The sequence below is a fragment of the Oenanthe melanoleuca genome, chromosome 1 (assembly GCF_029582105.1).
Source record: "Oenanthe melanoleuca isolate GR-GAL-2019-014 chromosome 1, OMel1.0, whole genome shotgun sequence".
Classification (NCBI taxonomy): Eukaryota; Metazoa; Chordata; class Aves; order Passeriformes; family Muscicapidae; genus Oenanthe; species Oenanthe melanoleuca.
The window spans coordinates 50600482-50625694 of NC_079333.1; the positions used below are offsets into that span (position 1 = coordinate 50600482).

The 25213-nt window shown below is 36.2% G+C and overlaps 1 protein-coding gene across 2 annotated transcripts in view; it reads left to right on the plus strand.

Moving 5' to 3' along the window:
- Positions 1-25213, plus strand: part of COG6 (component of oligomeric golgi complex 6) — a 54552-nt gene that overhangs the window by 20616 nt on the left and 8723 nt on the right. For both annotated transcript variants that reach the window (XM_056493162.1, XM_056493170.1), the window contains exons 9-16: positions 2222-2350; positions 2465-2556; positions 6774-6838; positions 10659-10750; positions 12432-12549; positions 21268-21399; positions 21947-22114; positions 24045-24152. In XM_056493162.1, the coding sequence (XP_056349137.1) occupies positions 2222-2350; positions 2465-2556; positions 6774-6838; positions 10659-10750; positions 12432-12549; positions 21268-21399; positions 21947-22114; positions 24045-24152 (904 nt within the window). The remainder of the gene's footprint in view (positions 1-2221; positions 2351-2464; positions 2557-6773; positions 6839-10658; positions 10751-12431; positions 12550-21267; positions 21400-21946; positions 22115-24044; positions 24153-25213) is intronic.

The following is a 25213-nucleotide window of genomic DNA, read 5'->3' on the forward strand; positions in this document are numbered from 1 at the left end:
CCCTTGCATCTGATAAAGATTGTGATTTGATTGGGTGAAAGTGAATAAGATGGAGAAAGGCAGGAGTTTAGAAATAAATCTACAAACTCTTGTTTCCTTATTTTGACTTACATGTTGTTAACTAAAACTGTCAGAAGAATTGGACAGGAGGAAGTGTCATGGATGGACTTTTTGGAGCTACAGTCAGTAGGGATATGAAATAAACATTTCAGGTTGGTTTTTAGTTCCTGGCTCTAACAGAAAAATTGAGAACTATAAAACACATAGAGACATAGCTGAAAGCAGTGTTCCTTTTCCATCATCTGCTCAGGTTTACAAAGTTTTTTCCTTCCTCTTTCCCCAGTGATCATTACGTTATATTTTAAACATTAAAGCTGGGTTGAAAAAAATCCAAATGTTGTTTTCTTCTCTGAACATGAGTATGTGTAATAACATAGTAGTAAATACTGCGTTCTAGTGAAAATAATAGTTACTGCCGGATTTTTTTAAAATGGAGGATTTTGTTATGCTTATACCCTATTCTACTGAGAGCAAAAAGAAAAATTAGTAGTTTCCTTTTAAAACCAAATTATCATTATTGAATGCTGTTTCACAACTAATAACGATTACAAGATCTGTTTCACTGTTGTATATTTAATGATCTATTGTATAGCTGTTTATTGGAAAGGAAAAAAAATAGCTAACTGGTTTCTATAGATGCTTGAGATTTTTCACTCCAATTCTGCTCCTTCTATACAGCGGGCAATTGTCAGATCCTAAATCTCTTCCACTTTTAATTGCATTATTTTTGTAAATAGTAATTTATTAGAATGTTTTGTTAGACTTTTATCAATTGCAGATATTTACTCTCCAACTTAAAAAGTACAGTGTATAAAAAAAGTTTCAACAGAAATTTCCAGATTCTTCAGTGTACCCTTTCCACACCTCTTTCAGATAATAATTAGGATTAAAAAGAACAAAACTGAGGTTCCCTCTGACTTTTTACAGCAGAATAGAAATCTAATTGAACTTAATGTCAAACATTTTTGAAACTATATATTATTTTCTTTTATATTTTGTTCTCCACCTCTATCAAATGTGAATGCAGTGCTTATTAAATGCAGACTTAAATAAGTCAGTGGATAACATTCTTTTTATTAATATTATTGTATATATATTCCTCTGCTGGGTATCATTGGTAAGTGACACCATGCTCGCTCTTTTTCAATTATTTTGGAAAAATAAACTGTAATGTGTATTTTCTTTATCTCCTTTGTAGTTTGTTGTTCAAAATGCTTGAATTGGTTTTAAAAAAAATAGAAGTGTTCTGTGGCTCGCAAATATAACTGGGATGTTACCAGTGTTTATTTCCCATCCTTCACTTGCTTTCATTCTTCAGTGCCAACAGAAAGGTAGCCTGCTCCAGGAATGAGCCATGTGTAAGTTATTGGCACCTCCTCTGCCACCAGCAAGCCATTTGAGATAATGTGTTCTGGGCTGTAATTGTTCCTCCATTAACTATCTAGTTAAGATTGCTTTGATTAAAATTGGTGAACGACTATCAAATGAATGTAAGTTGTTCCTACTAGTCATGTAGTAGCCTAGGAGGAAGAAGCCTTGTGTTGCAGTGCAGTAAATTGCTGCTTCTGTCAGTCAGCTGGACCATATCCAAACAGGAGTCCCAGGCGTGTCAAAGATGTTTATATGTACAAAAATTGAAAAGCTGAGTTTTCATTTATTTATTTTTGTGGGGTTAGGGAATGGGAGGGTCAAGGAAAGAATATAGCCTCTGCCAATGCTCCTGTGTAGGAAAAGCAGCGCCAACTTCTTTCAGTCTATTTTGCAATGTTATCACAGGAGACACACTAGAAGAACTGTTCAAATTCAGTAGAAAAACCCCACATATAATAATCTGGTAGGTAATTAATTTATCCTGAAAACGAAGAGCAATCCAACCAAGAAAGGAGAAAAGGAAGTGTCTTTGTATATATATGTGTAAGACTATATAAATTGCAGCACCTGCAATATAAGAAGTCTTGTCTCATCCTACACGTTTGCTCTAGAGCAGACATGAGAAATTCTGACATCATCAGATGGTTTTGAATGCTTTATAGCAGAAGCATTGATCCAAGATTTCTGGAACTACAAAAATGTTTGTTTGTATTAGCTGTGAGGCTGGACTAACCAACTGTGATGAGGCAAGCTGGGGTTTTTTAAACCTGTTTTCATGTTCCAATAACAGGTACACATTGGATGAGTTTGGGACAGCTAGAAGGAGTGCTGTGGTCCGTGGCTTTATCGATGCTCTTACTAGAGGAGGTCTGGGAGGTACTCCCCGCCCTATTGAAATGCACTCTCATGATCCTCTGAGGTACAGTACTAACAAGAATATACATGAAATAATTTTTTTTTTTTTTTTTTTGGCATTTTGAATTCCTGACACTGTAAACCAATAATTTACACAGAAATTTCTTTCTTTTTGTAGGTATGTAGGAGACATGCTGGCCTGGTTGCATCAAGCTACAGCTTCTGAAAAAGAGCACTTGGAAGCTATGTTAAAGCTTGTGGCTATTCAAGGTAGTACTGGTTTTTGAAGTCATAGTAAGTCTGTGATAAGTAAGAAAGTGCAACTAATTTCTTAGGCTGGGCTTCAGCTACATAGTCGGAGTTTAAATTTTCTTAAAAATAATCTCAGAATAGCTGGTGTTTGCATTCTGCCAAAAGAAGGCCCATAACAAAAGAAGAGTATTTCAAAATGCACTTATTTTATTTTTCTGTACTTATAATAGATTTACACTAAATTTACAGAGGGACATTTTAGAGTGTAGTTGAGAGTTCAGAAATTGTTTCTGGTGTATATGAATACATATCTCCTTGAAAACACTGTATATTATTTTGAGGATTTTCATTATGTCTTTGCTCTTTTGTTTAGTAAATTTTTAAATATATAATTCCTTTTTTCTGTAAGTCATTTCATTCTATGCTACAAGGAAAATGGAATTTTCATCTGTCATTTAACATCATGCCAAGTTTATGGAGGTTGAAGTAGGCCGCTCACAGACAGATAGGTGCTTTTTAATATCAAAACTCTCCTTCATTTCAGAACTGCAGATACTTATGCTTAGTCTTCAGCCCCTCTGCTTTGTTTTCAGTAGATTGAACCTATACTTTAAAGAATTTTATCCTGTATCAGCTTTAGTATGATTTGCCACTATAATTTCAGAGGTATTTTTTATAAATTAAGCATGTGTACTCGGTTGTGACAAACTCATTGTAAGAGCTTACATTTCATTTGTATCTGGTGAGCTCTTCAGATTGTATGTCTCAGTCCTACTCTGTGTTTTAAAGTGAATATGTATTCTGATTTTCCTTACTGCTGTAAGTATTAATTGGCTTTCCTAATTAATAGTGTATTGGAAAGGAGGCTGTTTAGGAACTGTTGTAAATCAAACTGGAGGAATGCTGTTAAGTACAGTTACAGTGTACTGTAGGTATGAATTTAATACTGTTTACTGACAGTATTTCAGGGAGGCAGGAAAGCAGGCCTCATGATGGTTTTATGGTAGAGAAAAAGACATGTCAGTTCTTTGTAGATGACTGACTGATGTTTCTGCTGTAACTGGTGAGCACTTCAGGAAAAGCTGGGCCCATGGAGCATGTAAAAGTGTCTGGTTCTGCTGTGGGCTGGACTTCTGCTGCTGCATGTTGTTCTGAAATTCTCCCACTTCCTTGTGAAGTGCTTTGCTTAACTATGAAGTTCTTTGGCCTTCTGACAGGATGTTGGGCTGAGATAATATGACCATGAAATTAGATATATTTAGACCATTTCAGCCGCAGAGCAAGATACTTGATAATACAGAGAATATAAATATTTGGGGGAGAAATGTTCAACAAAAAATCACCAGGCCAAAATCTTTTGCTGGAAAGACTGGTATAAACAAGAGGTTCAGTATTTCAGTCTAAAGGAAAAATATGTTTTCTTAAGCTCTCCAGTAATGGGTCTGCTTATCACTGTTGTACAGTTTGCATTCGAGAAATGCAAAGAGCAGTTCTTACTTTCGTACTGGGAGCAACAAACTGGGAGCTTGGGAGGTGCTGTCTGTAACTATTGCTCTGTGTCTTTGGGGAAATTTTTTGATGACAAGGATAGTAATGTGATAAGGTCTGTAAGGCAAAACAGTACTTTATAGGATACCACTGCATTTAACAAGAAATATGCAACCCCAGAGTACCCTGAGATTTTATGTTCTTTATAAATACAGATCCTGAGTTGGTAATGAGGACAGTATTGATTGTACTGAAAAATTCAAGCTGAATTTTCTGTGCTGTTGTGCTGTCTTTAGGTGTCTGGCTGTGCAGACCACAGTAAAAATTGAGTTAATTTCATGTAGTCATTTAACAAGTGGACATCTTGTTTATTTGCAGTTAAAATAAGGGCAGAGATTTGCATCTTTAGAGTGAGTTCTTCATAACAAAACTTGAGATCTAATGTAAGCATTTCTGGAGACTTTCATTACAAACTGCATTTTTTTTCCATTCCCCTATAGAGGGAGCCCAAGCAACTGCCATAGGTAAAACACCTACCTGGCAGTCTGAAGTTAGGTCAGTCAGATGTCTTCACTTCAGCTTGAGTAGATTTTTGTGGATTTGCACTTCTATTATTTTCATTCAGGTGTGTCTGTACGGAGTTCAGATTTCTCTTTAAGTACTCCTATAAGCTGTAATTTCAGGACTGTGGACAGTGTGGTAAATAACAGCTATACAAAAACTTCCCTTCTCAAAAAACAACCAAAAAAAAGGCCACATGTATACCTGTTGGTGCAATAACAGGTGGATTTGGTCCCACTGGATGAAAAATGATATGTGTGCCACTTTTTTTTTGAGAAACATTTCCATCCCAGTTTTTACTTTAAAGTGACCAAACTGTAGCCCATAAGCAGAGCATGCAAGGATGGCTTTTAAAAAGTTTTAAAATGTCAAGATTGCAAAAATTAACTGTTTCAGAGTAATCTGACTAAAAATGCTATTAAAGTTTTAAGTGCTGAAAACACATTCAGTAAAGTTTAACTCTTTTGCTGGACAAGCATAAAGCATGGCGTTTTCCTCTTCAGAGTTTAGGTATTCTACTAGCAGGAGCCTCACAGTCATACAGAAATCTTCTACATGAAAGGAATGGAGAATTGCAAGCATTTTAAGAGATGCAGTAGAAACCCATTTTTTGTGGAGTTGCAGGAACCCAGATGGAGAACAGAAGCTAAACAAAGTCCAAAAAAGATCTCTCCTTTTATAGAAGGATACACAGAGAAAAATTATATATGGTGTAGCAAGGAGTTAGAAGCATATCTTCAGTTGTGAGCTGAATTCTAAAAGTTATTTTGGACCTCTGAGAATAGTTTATTCTTTTATGTCAAACTTACACCACTTATATAACCCATTCTGCTGGAAGATTTTACTGCTTTTGGAATCCAGATATTCTACTTGGACATGAAAATACATATTTGAACTTGTATGTGTTTTGAGCTAAAATTTTCATACCAAACAACTTGTTTTTAAGTCAGTCTGGTCTAGATACACTATTGCAAATATGTGCTAGGTACTTGTTACATTGATGAACAGTACAAGTGTGACCGTTCCTACTAAAAATGTGTAAATTGCTAAGGTCTGTCTGGGAGCTAGCCATTATGTAAAAAAGCATGCATGCTGTGGTTTGTAATCTTGCTTCTTGCCTTGATGTCAATACTCAAGTATATAAGCATATTTTTATTAGCTTACCAATTCAGTATGTTGAAATTCTTACAGCCACCGAAATGAATTCAGTTGTTACTGCTTATATGGCTTTTTGTGTAACTTGGTGTAAAGAGGCATTGGAACAGATTTCTGATCTTTCATTATTTTTTTCTCTCTGAGGTAATCTGTCTTAGTCTGAAATAAGCAAAATATAGCTTCAGGTCACCTGATTTCTGTCACATGTCACAGTCAGTTTGTTTACTTTCATTGCATGGGTCCCATCTGAAGATGAACTCCTGTTGGCAAGTTTTAAATTAGAATTAAAGTATTGCTTTCTCCATAAATCTGTTCTGAGTTGTTACTGAAGTGAGAGCTTGAAGATCTGTTGCTTTCAGTTTGATTGATTTATGACAGCAGTGGTTGCTATGCAACAATTCATTTGTGTTTCGTGATAAGATAGGGCGGTATTCTCTTTTGTACATGGTTCTGTGAAAGATGAGTTTCAATTGCTGCTGGGGAGGAAGCGTTTGCCAGCGCTGCAGCACGCAGTAGTGTGGAGGTACACATGTCACTTCATTTGTAACAATGCCACCAGCTCATCAGTAGCCAGCACTGACAGACACGTGTGTTTGCCAGTCAGGCCTTTCAGAATGGGGTGTACTGCTGCTCCTTGAGTGTCTTTCTGGCCCAGGTGTTTTTTTGAGGGTTTTTCTAGTTTGATTTCATGAAGTGCTAATATTGAGCCTTACTGAGACAGCTTCTTGCTAAATCATTTATTCTTCTCCTCGCTGCTTCTACCTCAAACCCCCACGCACTGTGTTGCACTAGGAAGCAATTGCATAGCAAAAGGTAATGACTCCAGGACTGTTTTGCCATGCAGCTATTTCTTTTAATGGCTAGATTGGAAGTACAGTGGAGGTGTAAGCTAGTCATGTGGAGAAAAGAACACACAGTTCATGATGCTTTTTATGGAGGAGTACCTCCTACATTTGTTTATTTGTTTTATAGTCTTGAAGAAAAGAGAATTACATTTGCATAATCTTAGCATATGTTTGCATTAACTATAGGTGTGGAAGAAAATATTCAAGAAGTAGTTGGGCACATCACAGAAGGTGTCTGCAGGCCTCTGAAGGTGAAGTATTTTGTTTTCCTTAGCACTCTAACTACAAAAACTGTTCTGTCGTGTTTTTTTCAGAAATTGTGCTCCCATCTCTTCAAGTGTATTTTCATTGCCCTTGGTTAAGAATTAGATTGTCAACTTCTGAAGGATTTTTTCCTCAAAATTTAAGATTCCTTTGTTCATGAATGTGTGCTTTATAATAGTCATATAGTGACAGATACTAGGATGCTAAATTTGAGTCTTGATTTTGGTTTACTTTTCCTATGTTGAGGTGTGCTGATGTGCAAAAATACAGCTTTCTGGTAAGTGTATGGGAATAGCTGTAGTGGGTCAAGTGAAAAATCAGTGTAATTTACTAACCTATTTCTCATAGTGATCATTATGCTTAGAGAAGAGTGTACAGGTTATGCAGTTTTGTCATACTTCGGTAGGAGAGTTTCCTTGCCTGTTTGTGAATATACTAAGGACTTAGGGAGCCATAGCTTCTTTGTATATAATAGATATCAGTAGATGTTTTCTTGCATGAACATGTCAAATTTATATAAAATGTTGGTTTTTACAACATATCCTTCAGGAGAGAATGAACATATCAACTCTGTTGTGTGAAAAAACAGTTCCTTTTGTGGTTTGTGGGGTTTTTTTGTTTTTGTTTTAGTGTTTTGGGTTTTTTGTGTTTGTTTAATAACTACAGCTCTTGTCTTTTAACGACACTAGAAAAATTGTTTCCTAATTACCATCTTTGTGCTACCTCAGTTTTTTGTATTTGTCACATCTTTCTGTACTTGTCTTTTTTTCAAGCTACAGCCTTAGTAAGTTCAGGGGTCGCATTTGATAAAAATCATTAATGATGATCCATCAAATGATTGTCTGACTTGTCTATTGGATGTGCTTCACATAAGCAGTGAAGTAATCAAGGTGATGAAGCTGATACTAATTATTGCTTGATCATGCAGTGTATAAATCCAGGTGTTTTTAAAGTAAAATCTGCTGTGCCTAAATGTGATTATAATAAGTTTCTCTTAGGATTCTGTAGCTATAACAACCGTATCCAGTTGACAAATACTCAGTCTCAAATGTGAACAGCTAGTTTCCAATACTATATGTAAGTTTCTCATAAGAAAAGGATAGGGTCAGGAGAGAGGTAAAATTCAAAAAGATGCCATTTAGAAAGACACAGAATTACTGAAGAATTGAGGTTAGCAAGGACATCTGGAAGTCACTTGGTCCAAACCCCACTCAGGCTGAGCCACCTAAAGCTGGTTGCCCAGGACAGTGTCCAGGTGACTTTTAAATACTTCCAGTAAGGGAATCTCCACAGCCTCACTGGGCAATCTGTGCCAGTGCTCAGCCACTGCACAGTAAAAAAAGTAATGTTCCCTGGTGTTCAGACAGAATCTCTCGTATTTAAGTGTTGTGCTTGTTGCCACAGAATTATGATCATCCTTCACAACCTTTTAGTGTTTAGTCTGTTGGAAGACACCGTTCCTAAGAGACACACAATCACCCCAGCTTTTTTTTTTTTTAAGATATTTTCAAACTTTCTGTTCTCTTGAATCAGTTCTGTTAATACTGACTGCTGATGTTTGAGTTCAGTGTTTCTGCGCATTCCAACAAAGTGATTAGGAATGAAATCAAACTTGTGTGTAAGTCAGAGGAAGTTTTAGTCTTGGTCTGAGTGCTTGTGATTTTTATAATTAAGTACAGAGTATCTTTCATTTTGATTGCCAAACTCTTTACACTTAGATGCTGCTAGTCTCTTTAGAAATATCCCTTGAAATATTGTTGTTTAGTTAGTTACTGTGCTAGAAAAAATCTTTAAAAATCTTAAAAGAATAATTAATGGCTTCCCATTGTATTCTGTATTTAAATAGAATGCTACTTGAATTAATTCACTGCTAGTGTAGACTTTCCAGTAAAAAGTATGAAACACTTATTGTTTCCCGAGGGGAAGGAAAAAAAAAGGTAGAAAAAATACCCCCTGAGAAACCCCCAAGCAGAAGAGCCATCATACAATGCAGAATAGGTAATTAGATAATTGCAGGCCACCATGTTCAGAGAAACAACAGTAATAGATTCCATTTGGAGGAGTCTCTTCTACAATACACTGTAGAACGGCTATGTTTACATGCAGTCTAAATTGGCCACATTTCTTGCCGTAGTTGGTTTGTGTTTTAGGTATTGAGGTGGTTCTTGAATACTCCCTAGTGGTAGATCTTACCACAGACCTCTCATTTCGGATGGAGGTAGGAGAATCCTAAAAAGCATTTAAATTAAACTCCTCATCTTTTCCATAACATTTAAGATGAGTTCAAAACAAAAGGTCTTTGATGCCCTGTGTGAACTGTGGGTAGTCTTTTACGGTCAGCTAACTACAGGATGTACAGGACTGAAAAATAGTAAGAGCTCTAAGTCCAGAGCTTCTCCAAATGGGTTAGGTTGCATTGCTTGCAAATTTTGGTTTTTCAGTGCAATGAAGACTTCTGTGTGGGAAGCAGCAGGTTTTTTTTTTCCCACTTTGTCTTTTTAATTCCTGCTTTTCTCTCATGAACCTAAAATATTTTTCCTCTCCTTCTACCTGTTCTGTCTTTTTCAGTTTTTAACTATTTTGTTTACATATAGTTATTCCTTTTTTTATTTGGTCAATATTTTTTTCCCTCTTTTTCCCCTGCCTGCCCTATTCTTATTTGCTATACAACTAGAATATACTCAGTATTCATGCCCACAGGATCTTTTAGGTAACACTGGAGACATATATTTGTATAGAGACCTTTGTATATACAAATACATTGAAGAGCAACATTCACCTGCATGTTGAAATAAACTTTGTGCATTAAGTATTGCAAATAAGAGTTAAAAAGTATTATTTGGTTTTGGTCTGTGGATTAGATGCAAACTGAAAGGGTTGAGGAAACATAATCTTAGTTGGTTCTCCCTGCAGCTGGCTCTGAGAAGAAGGGACTGCAGCACATTGTGTTCCATTGAACAGCAAATAACTTGGGAGAGTGGATGGTGGCTGCTGATTTGTGTGTAGCCCTTTCACACTCAGGCACGTGGCAGAGCAGTGCAGTGATAAGTCATTGTCTGTTCTGCTTCAAAAGTGCACAAAGATTGACCCTGGGGCAGCTTTTTATGAGTGGATTGAGACTGTGTGTACCATGGAGACAAGACATCAGTTGTCCAACTGTAAAGACTCTCAGCACCAGTTTGTTGTGTAGCCAGTAGCTCCTGGTTGAGATAAACAGTCATTAGTTATTAGTTATAGTTATTAGTTATTAGTTATAAATGTATCTAACTAAATACTGGTAGGAGATACATCTGCTGTCCTTTAAGGGAAGAATTTATTCATCCAGGTGAAATTTGTTTCTTAGGCAAAATATCTAATACTGTGATGTTCTGAATTTCTGATGCATGATGCTAGAAATTTGCTGCTGTAGTTTAGTGATTCTGGAGCATTGCAGCTATTCTTGCTATTCAGTGCTAGGGAAGATTCCAGCATGTACTAGTATTAATCCATCAAATCCAATTATTTTAAAATTTCCAATAACAGCAGAAATCTGTGGGGACTGTAGGATTTCTAGAAGGCTTTTTGGGTTTGTAGTTTTTCTTTTTTTAAGAATGCATATAGCTTCAAGTTTTCTGCCCAGATGCTTGTCAGCCCAGAAGCACTTCAGTTCAAGCTGAACATTAAGAGTCAACTGGACATTCTCTTTTAAAATTTATTTCTGGTTGAATTTATTTTTCAAAAATCAGAGATATATTGCATATAAAATCATAGAAGGCTGGCTTACAGAATTTATCACCTGAAGGATGTTTGTATTTGTTCATGCTGCAGGTTAGAATTGAGCAGGTGATTGTTGCCGAGCCAGGAGCAGTTTTACTGTACAAGATTTCTAATTTGCTCAAGTTCTACCACCATACAATCAGGTATGCAAAATCGCAAAATATGTTAAAAATGCCTCTTTTCCCTTATTGTGTATGTAAGAATATATCTGCTTGGAAGAATACTTTGTTGCTTAGTTGTTTCTCTGCACTGTAACATCAAGAAGAAACACGTGATTATCAAGCAGAAACCGTTTACCCATTGCCATTCCTCAGTTCATATCAAAACTCCTTCAGAATAGAACCTCAATTTGCCACAATAACTATTTCTTTATTGTTCTGTGTAGATTCAAATAGTTACAAAAAAATTCTACACAGCATTTGATATGATAAAGTCAAGTGCCCTTTGAGAAAATGTTATTAAATGAAATGTCTTCAGGGTTTTTTTGTTTGTTTGGTTTGGTTTTTTGTTGTTGTTTAAATAATTGTGTTTTGATAACTTTTTGATAACTTTTTTCCTCCTAATTATGCACTTCCTTATCTCACTGTTGAAGACACGCTGGTCACCTTCCAACCTTCCAGATGCCACCAGGAATACAGAAACTGGAGAAAAGCCAGAGCTGCTAATTTATATATAATTTATATGTTGTAGCATATGCTGTAGTTCATGTTGGTTAGAAACAGGAGTAGGAGAAAAATCTTCCTCCACAACCCCGAACTGAACTGTTGAAATTCGAAACATTAATATTACTAGTTGAGCTTTTCTGTCTAAAAATACTTCAGATGTTGAGCAGACCAGGATAAGTGTTTCTTGGGCACCTCTCAGCTTATTTAAAATCCTCAGTTGTGATGGCAGGTCTGTTGTAGAACACATGTAAAATCTATTCTTAATTTTATTGTCCAAAAATCTTGGAAGATTTTGGTGTTGTTTCTCTGTCTTCAGAGTTAGTATTTCTCCAGGATTATAAAGCTTGGTGCAATTAAAAATGTGATGTTAAAATGGAAGGTTCTTAGGCAGTGTTATCTGTTGGTTTCTGTCTTGTTAACAGCACAATGTTTAAAGACCACTGAAGTACCTTCTACCAGCTGAATAATTTCCTCTGGATAGGGAAGGTGCATCTCACTAATGAAAGGGAAATACAGTTTGAGAAATGATCTGTGAAACACAAGATTACAATCTGAAAATCGAGATAAAGGTTTAGTCCTATTATGACCATATGGATTTTCACTGCCAGTTTGTAGCTTAAAAGTGCAATTCCTATAGTCAGAGGAGGGTATATCTGTGAGAGGAGCACAGTCCTGTAGTGCCATTCATGGGTTATGTGGTGTCTGTGCTAAGTGTGATCATTTAACATGTGGAATAGCAAGGCATGAATTCTTATGTTTTTGGAGATGCCCAGCATCTCAGTGAAGAAAGGAGAGGTAATGCTATCCCTAACAGGCAGTGTGATAGAATATTGTTAACCCTTTTTTTTAATATAATTTGATTTTTATAACAGAAGTAGATTTATTGCATAAGAAAGCAAAAATCTAGTAAATTTTAGTACTCTACAAAAAAGTTTGTGCAAGTTTGATAGCCTGTATTTAATATTTGCTTAATGATATACTTGACAATCCTTGTTCTTACAGTCACCTTATCAACCAGCTATTATAGAGGACTATTCCCTGCAATTATTTGTTCTAAAATATCAACTTTGAAAATAATATTTTTTAAAATTATATCAAAGTATCTGATTTTCATGTTTTCCCTCTTTTAGATTAATTAAATAATTTTATTTTTTTTCAGTGGTATTGTAGGAAACAGTGCAGCCACACTATTGACAACAATTGAAGAAATGCATTTGTTGAGCAAGAAAATATTCTTTAATAGCCTGAGTCTTCATGCAAGTAAACTAATGGACAAGGTTTGTTTCAAAATTGCACAGCTTTCATTTTTCAAAACATGCTTGCATTTCCCTTTTGTATAGTAAGATTGCTAAATAAATAGCTGTTTTATGTCAGGTTTTCCTAAAGTTGAAGTCTTGTATTTTCAGTATTTTAGTCATAGAACTCCATTACAAACTTACTGTTTATGTTTTAATTCTAATAATAGTGGAGGTGTTGTAGATATATGACTAAAATCCTGTAGTTAGCAATGTTCTTTTGCAGAAGAGTTTACATATTTTTAAAATCTAGAGAAGCAATAAAAGTAGGAAATTTTCTTAAGTGCAATAGAGCAAAGTCAGGTGACTGAGCTGTATAATTTGTATTAATGCATCGTCAGATCAGTAGTTAATTGTGCGTCATTCCTTTTTTGAAGTTGCAAGATATATCTCAAAATGGTAAGCTGAATAAAAGCAAAATTTGGGCTTTTCTGTCTATTACAAAAGTTGTTCTAACACATGAAGATTGCTATAACATTTATAAATACACTTCTAAGTTATTTAACTTACAAAAAAGTGGAAAAAATACTTTATTTTCCAGATACTATTCTTTGTGCAGACTTGTAATTTGCTGACCACTCAGTCAGGTTTTCTGAGTTTTGTCAGTATTGTTCTGTGGTTCCAAGCAAGTTTTCTCATTCAGCACAGTCTGTCTGGTCCTAATTTCCTGTCTTTCTGCAGGGCCTGGGAATGACTCAAACAAGTAGTTGTTTCTCCTCTTCTCTCCCCGATATCCCAGTGACTCCTTTCAGTGGTTTCATTTGTTCATTGGTTTTCTCCTTAGCTGCTACCACCCACAGTCCATACTGCTAAAGTCCACTTAATGCATTGCTGCTGTTGGGTATTTCCTTTGAATGCAGTATCATATCAATAATAGTTCCTTTACTATTACTGTTTCTTCAAGGATCTGTTAAAGCTGAATTCCTAAAATACGCAATGGACAAGGACAACATGCATTTACCAAAACATGTTTTCTTTCCTAATATGCAAGCTAAACAAAATATCTATGTAAATTTTCTTTATATAGAAAGAAATCAGTGATGGACCTTAGCAAAAATCTATGACTGCTCTTTGCTTACAAAGTGCTTAAGGAAAGAAATTTTCTTGGGTTGAAAACACGTCTATATTTATCTCTTTTGTATTTATTTATCCTGTTGGTTATTGCATGTATATTCAATTAGGATCCAGCATGATTTTCTTACGTAACTCACAGTCTTTGCAGTTTTGTTTTGGGCAGTACACTGTGTTCAGTTTGGAAATGTGTAGAATTCAGAAGAAGAATGATAAAGGAATTATGATCCCCCAGTACATAGTCTGTTCTTTCTGTTGGCAAGGTTGTATAGTCCTCTTTGCCCTCATAGTTCCCCTTCCCTCATCCCCCAGTCTGGATATAACTGGTTCTGGATGCTGTCGTTGTTTTATAAAGTAGTCAAATTTGCTTTTACTGGCCTTAAATGAAGGCAGTGATTGCACTGCCACCTTCAGTGGTATTTTATTGCAAATAATGAATGGCATACCGAGCCTACCATGTAATGGGGAAAGATCATAATATTGCTCTTTCTCAGAAACACATTTATAAATTAAGTCTGAAACGTTGACAGTATTACATTGCCTATGTGCCCTATGAAGATCTTTCCTCAATATAATTGAGGTCAAAAGCTTAAAGAGATTTAGAGGACTGTTAGATATATGGTTAACAAAGGCTTCCACTATTATTTATTAATCTGCTTCAGAAGATAACAATGAGGTAACTCTATGTCTGAAAAGAAATCTTACTGTTCTTATGTGTAGTTCTTGTAACCGAGTTTTAGATAGTCCTCTGTAGTACCTTATATTATTACCCTTTGTGACTGGATTACTGAATTGATAGAATGATGTCTTATCTCTTCATGACTGAAATTAGTTTTGCTTCATAAAAAATACAAAATTTATAGGCTGATTACACTCAGAGAAACATTAGTTTCCATGCGATAAAGACCTTTCTTTTATCATAAATTTAATTCTCTCTCTTTAATTCTTTTTGTGTGTTAGTATACAGATAAGGTTTTATGCCTTTTCATTTGTCTTTCTAAGTTTAGGAGTGACTGTCACAATGGTACATTTTGAGGAAACTGAAGGTTGCTTTTTACCATGCTTTTTTAAAATGCATGTTCGGACCAAAATTTTGTATTTGTACTAGGATTTTCTTTCATCCCAGCCTTTTTCCAGCTTTTTGCCAGCTACGTATGCACTGCAGTTGCTTCCAGATTTTTTTTTTTTTTTTTCAGAGAAGATTAAACCCCTGGAAGATAGATCTTTTGTGCTTACATAGGCAATTGCAAAGGCTTCCTTGCTGTTCCTGTTGTGCAGCTAGAGAATATTCAGTGGGAAAATTAGTAAATTGCTTTTCACTTGAACAATCTGGAAATTGTGGTTTCTTACTTCAATTTAGATTATGCATCTTAAGGCATTGATAAGCCTGTTTCGAAGAATAACAGTTGTCCAATCCTTTGATTAAAATATGATTCTTAAGACAATTTTAATAGTTTTGGAAATACGTTAAAATGCAAATGGAGTGTTCTGAAGTAAAAATACTTCTATTTCTATAGGTTTAAGTGCCTCTTCTGTTTAGATTATTGTTCAAAATAGTGAATGGCCTGTCAGGTAGACAGCTTTAACAATAACAATAGTATTTCCTCAGTAACATCTGTTGTTGCTGATAATTCTCTTTTTTAATATCTACCTTGTATCTAGTAGTTGGTAGATCAGAATATGATTTAAGCAAATCTTTCACTTAAGTATAGCTAGTTGGAACATTTTTTAGACAGAGCAGGTTTCATTGAATATGCTAACTCCTCAAGATCTCATCCTTGGGATGCAGACAAATGACAGGATGGTAATTTGATGTCCTCATCACCACAGACAATTTAATTCCCTAGATTATTGATTACCCTGAGTGGAGCATTGCCTTCAGTCTTCCTGGGATTTGATTTCTAAAGCACAGTGGGAAGCTGAAACTTCAGGCTGTTCTTTCTAGGACAAGAAAATAGCTTCCTCTTCATATCTATTTTTGAGAAGAGTCCCATATTGCATAAGGAGTGTCACTAGTGTGGAGGTGTATGGAAGCTTTAGGCAGTCTTAGATCAGGATTCTCCCTCTTGGTTGTCAAGCTATCAGTGTAAATGATAGAGGGAAATCCCTAGTTACTTCAGAATACTTACTGGTTTGCCCAGAAGCACTTTGCTATGAACTTTTTCTTCATTACGTAAGAAAATCTCAAGCATCCTGGTTGGAATCTGAAAATAAAATACTCAGCAGCTCTCAACTTCAAACTGTTTGTTCTGAGAAAGCTTTTTTTTTTTTTTATGGTGTTCTCATTCAGACTTCTCAGGTAGCTCTGTTTGAGCTGAAATCCATGTGGCAGAAATATTCAGTAGGCTGCTGGAAATTGAGTCCATTGTTATCAAAGTACACAAGGGATTCTCTTTGGTTTTGATACTTCTTGAAACCTGTCACAAAGCTGGCTGATAAGAGTTGTTGCAAAGCCACTTTGCTTTTAGGGTTTAAAATGCCATTCACAACTTTGAGATTCTCAGGCTGCTGTAGAGCTCGTTGACATCCTACAGAAGCTGTGCTTCACCAGCCACCTCCTGTGCCACTGAAGGTTTGGTGCATCAGCTCTTAATACAGACAGTGTCTCTCCTTTGCCTTAATGGCTCTTACCCTTCAGAGCCAATGTTGAGCCAGTACTTTCTAGCTCTGGTAGCAATTGATTTGTTCTGGTTCTTGGTTGAACCAGAATCTTTTTTGGCCAGTATTGGTGTCCTTTGCTGAAAAAAATGTGTTTGTATTTGTTGCTTTTTAACTTTTTTAGACCCAGCCATGGATCTACCAACCATGCTAGAGTGGATCAGAATTATCATTAAAATCCTTACATATCCTTTTCCATGTTTCTTTTCACTCTGTGCTTATAAATCAAATGTGTAGGAACTCAGGATTCTGCTTGTGTTACTCATTTTCTGGATCCACGAACAGCCTGTTACAGATGACCATTTTACAGGTGATTGTAAATCCAGGAGAAAATAGTGAATGAAAATAATTGTCAGAACAACAGAAACTGTTCCAATGAAACTGGGAGTAGAGTTCAGAGTACTAATGCACTGGAGTGGATGGACTGCTCTTTCAGTCCTCTCAATATGGGACTTATTTAATATCATGAATCCACTGGTGAGGCATTTTAACAAGTGTGTTAGACCAGCTGATGTCAGAATGTTTTATTGGACCACCTGTTAAATTAGGAGAGTGGGAATTTTCAAGCCCACATATCCATCCTCCAGTTTCACTAGTGTTCCAGGACAATTATTAAAGGAAAGAATAATTGCAAGCATTTAATAAAATGGAATGAGAGTTATCATAAGGGCACTAGAGAAGGATTGTGCCAAACTCCAGTCATCTGTTGTCTGAGCTGTTAGAAGGCTATTAGTAGAGTATCCCAAATTAAGTTTTGGGATTATTATTCCTTAATGCTGTTCTTTTTAGAGTAGATGTTTGCTAATTAAATGCTGTGATTGCATTATCTTTTAAGTTTGTCAGTGAGAGAGATATTAAAATGTTGCATGGGAATAATTGTAAACTTGTCCTTCATAATTTGATTCCTACCAGAATGAAACCTATTAGGTTTCTGGGAAATCAGATGTGGGGCAGATTGAGTAAAACTGATTATTGTTGTTGTGATCTGAATGCTGTTGTGCTTTTAAATGGAGAACAAAGCAAAACTAGTTATCTTTTCTTCCAAGACCAACTTGATAGCTGAAAAGACAAGCATGCCACTAGGCATTCTACTTTGTTGACCTCTGTAGGATCCCAAAAGGACCAGAAAATCTTAAGACAGCGTCTCTGATAAGACATGCACTCAGGTTTCTTGGAGTGCTGGTGAATATTGTCTCAGCTGAGGAGAATGGACTTTGTAGTTGATGCTGCTTAGTGTTAACTGACAGCATGAAAAATTAATAACATTTTCACAAGGTCCTGCGCTGTAGTACTTTGGATCCAGCCCCTGACAGTAGGGGTTTTTAAGAGGCTGTATTTAAAGCTGATTAGGCTCTTATAAAAGCCACTAACCTCCCATTTGGTACTTGTAAGTAGGGCTTTCTCTGTGAAGTTCTGTATTTTAAATTACCATCTTGTTTTATTTGGTAGTAGTATCACAGAATTAAAGAATGAATGACTTCATCAGGAAGCTAGAAACCATCTTGTCCAACCCTCTTGCTCATGACACAGTGTCAGCTAGAGCAGGTTGCCCAGGACTTGCTCTAGCTGAAGTTTTAATATCACAAAGGATAGACTCAAAAACCCCACTGTGCAGTTGTTTCCAGAGTTTGACTAACCTCTCAGTAAAAAATTGTTTTTACTGTGACTTAATCTGTGCCCATTGCCTCTTGACCTGTTACTGGACACCACTGAGAAGAGTTTGGCTCCATCTTCATGCCTCACTTTGCATGTTTATACACATTTATAGCATCCCCCCCGAGCTTTCTCTTCTCCAGGCAGAACCCAGCCTCTCCTTGTGTAGGAGGTATTCCATTCCCTTCATGAACATTGTAACTGTTAACTTTCTAATGTTCAAGTACCATAGTTATATAAAGTTCTGATTGACTGTACAGTATTTTCAGAAGAAAATTTGCCCTTTTTTTGAAATCTAGCCTTTTCTGTAAATGAGGAAGGGGAATAATTAATGTAGATGCACACTTCTTGATTGTTGGTGCTGTCTTTTCTTTTTTCTGTGTTTTCCTTTGCTGTTTATAAACTTCTGTTAGACATCTTTGAGCTACTTGCTCTCATAGACACAGAAACTGCTCTGGTTTATATGTTTGGAGGAAGATTACTGGCTTGGTATCTGTTCCCCACTGATTAATATGCAGAAAAGAAGATACAAATTTTTGTACTAAAGCTTAAATACAACTTTTGGTACCCATTTCAGAATTCATTTCAGTTTTGTATATTGGATTTTAAAAGTGGGTAATTTCTTGGGTTTTTTGAAAGGCTGAAGAGCTGTTTGGCATCATTTCTATATGACTGAACTGGTAGTTAAAACCAGTTAGAGACTTAATACTGTCTTAGAGTATGTTTTAATGCAGTTGAACTCATTACTGCAGAACTTCACTAATCACATTTTAGTTAGCTGCTGTCTAGCTTGCATCTGAAAGAGGTACTTCAAAAGTAGAACTCAGCATGTATTTGAAACCTATTTTTCTGGAAATAGAATCAATTATAATGATCTCTTAGTGCATGTAAAACATTCAGGTCATCAATTATTTTTTTATTAGAATAGTGATTAATGCTCATGAGCTGGAGTCAGTAGGTTCCTCTGTAAATCTGAAGTGTCTGCTTCTGTATTTTCTTTTTTAATTTTGAAAAAAAGCCCTCACTTTGTATTTATGTGTCAAAAGTTAGAATTTTCAAAATTAGTATAGCACTACTTTGATTCTCCTTCCACTTACGGATAATTTTTTCTCTATTGCAGTAGTCAGGAATTTCATGGTAACCCAAATAAAATCTAGTGATCTAAATCTTTTTTCCTTGCCACGTTTTCTTCTTCCATTGTGTTGTTCCTTACCTAGAAAACAGTGGACTGTAAAGGAACAGGCAAGTGGAAGATGAAACTAATTTAAGAGCTTCTGAGCACAAGCTACGTCAGGAGACAAAAATTTTGTGCAAAGCAGCCTGAAATTATAATTGCCATGATCTATGTGTGTGTTGGAAGTGAAAACTCCATCAAACTCTAGTGTCAAAGTAATGCCAAAATATCGCTGAAGGCGGTCCAGTTCAAGTCTGAGAATGGTGTGCTCAGGACACAGTCAATACCCCTAATAATAAGAAGAAGAAACAAGAAGAAAGTCATTCAGTGCTGTAAATTTCAGTAAACTTTACTACTGATCAGCACTGAGTTAGTGCCTCTTTTTGAATTACTATTACTTCATTGCTAGAATATTTGTTTCATGCTTTCATAGCTGCTTGGGCTGAACAACTGTTCTCTGAACCTACTAGATTTAGTTTTCCATTAGTTCCTTGAGTTCAGTATATTCTCTTTTTGGAAAGTGAGAACAGAGGAACGTTTTATATTCAGGAGGATGAAAAAAGTTTTTGTTAAATCTGTCATGGTAACAGTATGGGAGCATGTATAGTATCTCAAATGTTTCAAAGCACAAAGTGTGAAAGTTCAGCCTGGTTTCAAAGAGAGTTGTTTTTTTCCTTTCTTTGCTGGCATGTTCATCAGGTATAGATTCATTTCCAGATGACTGTAATGTTCTGCTCTGAAGATGTTTGCTGTGCTGTCCTTGGTTTCTTTGGCCATCAGCCTCTGCCCCCTGGATTTTTTATTTTTTTTTTTTAGCTTGAAGATTCAGACACCCATATTACTATGCCATTCATCAGTATTTCTCATTTGGAAAGGTATGGAGCATATTGCCCATGACTTGGAGCCATCCCAAGCTGCTGCCTTTTCGTTAGAGCTGGAGCCTTAAGGGTACTGCAGAAGTGCCCACTTCATTGCTCCACTGTGGCCAGATACCCTGACTGAGACACATGGGCCAGTCCCAAACTTACTTCTCCCTACCTCCTGGAGAGATTATGCCTTTAATTCTTAACTTACTGTGTATTGTTGAGGGTCTCCTTGCTCCCACATGGTTGAGCCACATCTGTATTTGCCCTTGCATGGGCAGAAGAGAGGAAGTTGGGAAGTGGGTTGTTAGCAGAAGCAAATGGGGTTGTAGTAAGGCTTTGGAGGCAGCAGGAAGCCAGTTTGAGGCAGCATTGGAAACAAAAAGATGCAGCTATGTTTGGACTAGAACCTAAGAAATATGTATTGGGAAAAAGAGGTGCTAGATTTTCTATAAATGTTTTATTAAGTGTTTAAAGAGTATTTGCCTGTTAAAAAGAAAGGGCTAAAGTATGTGAGCCTGGGTTAAAAATAGCATAGAATTTCCATCCATTTCAGGGGTCCAATCTTTGTAATTTGACATGGAAAGTATTTTTTTTTCTCTCTAATATGCACAAACTTTACTTCTTTATTTTTTGAACATCTACATTACCTGCTTGTTACCTTTGCATTTTGTGCCATTTCATTGTAGTTCATGTATAGTTGTACTTGAGTTAGCTTGTGTGCAGTTCATTCTTGTACTGGCAATTTAAGGTACGAATTTGCTGGGGATTGAGACGGTTACATTTGCGACTGCTACTTTCATACTCAACATCACGGGAGCTGTGCAGTCTTGTCAAGAGCTGCTGCAGCATGGCTCTAGTCTCCCAGAGCTCTGCCTGCCCTAGATTCTGAAGTGTTTGCAGGAGGTCCTGCTCAAACTGAACTCAGTGATGCCAACAAGGTGGCTACTCTTTGGCACCTAATCTTGTAAACGTATTTTTTTTCACTGACAAAACCAGTCATGTTTCAGTTTCTCCAAATGGTAAAATAGGCTTAGCCTTAACGAAAGGAGAAATTCTCTGTTGCTTGTTTGGCACTGAATGAGATGATCGTGCTGAAAGTTGCAAGCAGTTATTGTCTAAAATGTGCTAGATTTCTCCAGTGTCAAATTGAAGTTCTTCTCTGTGTGCCTGTGTGTAATTTTGTTGTTAGCTGATTACATTTGTGCTAACAGACTGGATGGTATTTTCTGTAAATGAGATTAATAAAAGCCTCCACAAACAGATAACCTTGTTCTTCAGGTTGAACTCCCACCTCCTGATCTTGGCCCAAGCTCTGCTCTAAATCAGACACTTAACTTGCTACGGGAGGTTCTTGCATCTCATGACTCATCTGTTATTCCACTGGATGCCCGTCAGGCTGACTTTGTGCAGGTACAGGAATCTTTAACTGCTTTGTGTGTGTGAAGAGGAGGGAAAGGGGCAAAAAAAGAATGTGTAAGTTAGTTTCAGTTCACAAAGGTAGATGGAACATTAATCTTTTTGTCTGGTCCCATTTTGGAGCTCTCTGTCAAACCAGAGTTTGTAATGTGCATAACAGGGTGACTAACAAAATGGATAATTACAGTTGAGTATGGAGTGCTACTCTTAACACAGTACCTAAATTCTGTTATCCAATTACTACTCCATTAAGTAAATACACTCTCAAGATTGCACAATTACCAATTATCTAATCTGGGTTATTCTTCCTCCTGCTAGGCTGGAATCTGTTCTTCTCAGGTTTTTATACTTTCCCCATCCCTGTGGGAGGTGATCACCTGCTGACAAATCCAGTAGAAAACCGCTTTCACAGTTGGAAACTCATTCCTCTTTATTCTGCTTTGGGGAATAAATACATGATAGAGACAGAATGAGGTTAGAAGCCTCATGTGACATGATTTCCTCCCTCCCCTCCCTCTTTTCTGTGTGTTTGCTATTTTAGGTCCTGTCTTGTGTGCTAGATCCGTTGTTACAGATGTGTACTATGTCTGCTAGTAATTTGGGCACAGCTGATATGGCAACCTACATGGTAAATTCACTTTACATGATGAGGACTACTTTGGCTCTCTTTGAATTCACTGACAAACGTCTAGAAATGTTGCAGTTTCAGGTAAGCTTTAGCAGCCCCAAAAGAAAATGAACTTTTTACTGATTTTTGCACACTGTAACTTGTGATGTGAACATACTTATCTTAAAATTAAATGAAAGCCAGCATTGTCAAAATTGGGAAAATGAGATGAGGAGTTCTTATCAGAGACCATGAGCAGATAGCATCTTTAATTTTAAACTGACAAAAAATGATTAAAGGATTTGGTTTAGTTTGGTTTACAGATAAACCCAAACCAGTGAACATTTTCATTATCTAATCATTCTAATATTTATCTACAAACTGTATGAGAAGAAGCAAATGGAAATTGAAAGCTCAGTCAAATGGCTGACTGTATTCCATCATACACTTAGTACTAGATCACCATCTATTTTGTACTAGAGTACTGTGTAGCTGAAGTTAGTTCTTCAGTCCTGCTTTCTGCCTCTCTTTTCTCATTTGTTTGGTTTCCCTTCACATCCCAGGATAGTAATGCATGCAGGGTACAATTTTGAAATGGAAGTGAAAATTTAGAAACTTAGAAAAACTTGGCCACTGCCCATTTATATTTCACTGCATGAATATGTCTGCAGTGTATCTCAGGAGAGGAACTGGGGGGCTTGAATAAAGTTACAAATTCTTATTTGAAGGGATCAGCAAGGATTGGCTGTGAGCCGTTTTTCACTTTCTACTCCTAATCAGAATTTCTAGCACCTTTTTAGCTCTGAAACAAACAAACGGCAAACCTCACCAAACTGTCTGGGGTATTTCTAATTTCTTTTATCAGAGTTCCTTTCACAGTAAATGTTGAAATTGATTTATTCTTCAAAAAAACAGTAGAGCTGAAGCTTACACATTTAATACCGTTTACTTTCTTCAAACGTTTTACAAATACAGGAACAGACTGAAAAAAATCTTTAAGATTATACATAAGTAGGTTATTCAAGTGGTGTTAGAATGGCATATTTAATAGGAGAAACATTTTTCATAGAAAAAGAACTCACTAAGATAGTTAAAAACTCCAAATTGAAATATTAAGATTTCCCTTCTGATTTAAAAAGGAAAGTGTGTTCTTTTAAACAATTTTAGGAAGTAAAAAGGTGAACTCTTTAAGTATCAGACAGAAGAGTCTAACATTTTACTAGACATATATATATTATAATTTTGTTTCTTTTCTTTAGGTTGGAAGAAAAAATTTGTGCAGTAGTTATCTGTAAAAATGAAGTAATAATGTATCCATACCCAAATGCCTTTCTGAGACAGCTCAAACTGAAAAATGATTGCTGCTGCTGTGACTGGATTTAGGGATTAAGTTTTCCTGCAAAGATTATATTAAAAATGTAAAATACTCTTACAGGTTTTTTCATATGAAGATAATTAAAACAAAATGGACAACTGTAATTTCACTGTCTATTGTTCTTTCCATTGACTTTTTTCAAATGCGTGTTTATCAGTATTGAATTTAAAATCAATTCTGAGTATGATTTAGTTTCAGGTTTGTTTTCCATATGAAAGACTGTCACTTGTTTATTGTAAAACTGCCGTGTTTTTTTCTTTATTTGTCTTTATTTTCAATAAGAGTTGAATGATTTTTATCACATATTTTCAAAGAAGTATATAAAAATAAAATTATATAGGAATTTATAAGATCAAGGCTACAATTTTCATTTTTGGTGGTGTTGTATTTACAAATACAAAATAATATATTCTTTTATTAGTCAGACATGAAAGAATCCTCTGCATTTTTATTATTGGTTTCTTGTAATATGAAATATGTAAATGGATAAAATAATTATCCTATATGTATTTGCAGTATTTCCTTGTGTGTTGATCACTCTCCTTATTTGTGTTTTTTTTTCTTATTATTTGTGTTTCTAGACCTTTTAACCCCAGAACTTGTTACATTTAATATTCTCACACACTCTTTATAAATACCTTCTGCTTGCCATTTCAGATCGAAGCTCATTTAGATACACTCATAAATGAGCAAGCTTCCTACGTGCTAACGAGAGCTGGTCTGAGTTACATTTATAATGCTCTGCAGCAACACAAACCAGAGCAGGTGAGCTTACAAAATTTACAAGTTGAGGGGGTACCACACACTTGCCTGCTAGTAGAATTGTGGCACTAATGTTTTTAGCAAATTAAGCTTCCTCTGAAAGCAAAGGGTCAGTAATGTTGGTTTTTCACATGGGGCCAGGACTATTAGACACAGGCACAGCTTTTTTTACTGTGTGTTCAGCAGGCCTAGCAGGGTTGGTGTGCAGCAGTCCTGGACTGCTTCTCTGGCACACACTGTGTGTGAATGCCAGCACTCCCATGGCACCTAGGACATATTAGACCTGCTTGTATGTAAGCAGCATTCAGCTTCTTCACTGCTTCCTGTGGCAGCACGCATGGAGCCCATAGAGAGCTGCATGCATTTGGTAATTGCTGCTTTTTTTCTTCTGGGAAAAACTGGCAGATGAGTTTAGTAGTAGTTTGAAATAGTTTCTTCTTTCGTCTTTATTTGTTGCTGTAGCTATTCTAGTATCAAGACAGTGAGATTCTCAAAGTGAAAACTTGAGATTTCTTAGAGGAGCTGAAAACTGGAATTCAGAGCTCATGCTCTTCCTTTCTTGTGAAGCACAGTTGCAATGTGGTAGGTGTTAATACAGCCCTTCTTCCCTTCAGCTGTGCCTGTGTCCTTTTGTGATCTTTTGTAGAAGTGAAAAACAGTGTTTTCTGGAGAAAGCATAACTCTATTGGAGAGATTTATGTTGTTTCTTCAGCTAATAATTTTGCATAAAGTGCCCAAACTCAACAGATTTTTATGTATAAAGATGAATAAATAAATGTATAAATAATTTGATTAATATCTCAACTTAGTTTTCTATTCATGAGCCTATCTCCTGTTTTAAAACCAATTTCAAGTAGACTAGGACAAATTGTTAATGGGATGTAGCAATTTTCATTTCTGCGTGTACAGTTGCCTGGCTGCAGAAGTGATACTGTTGCAGAATTTGCTTGGGGGTTCAGCACCACTTGTGCATTGTGCTGCCATACCAGCACAGAAGGTTTACTGGGAAGCAGATCTGAATTCTTCATGGTCCAAGAACAGATAGAGAAAAGTTGTTGTCTCTT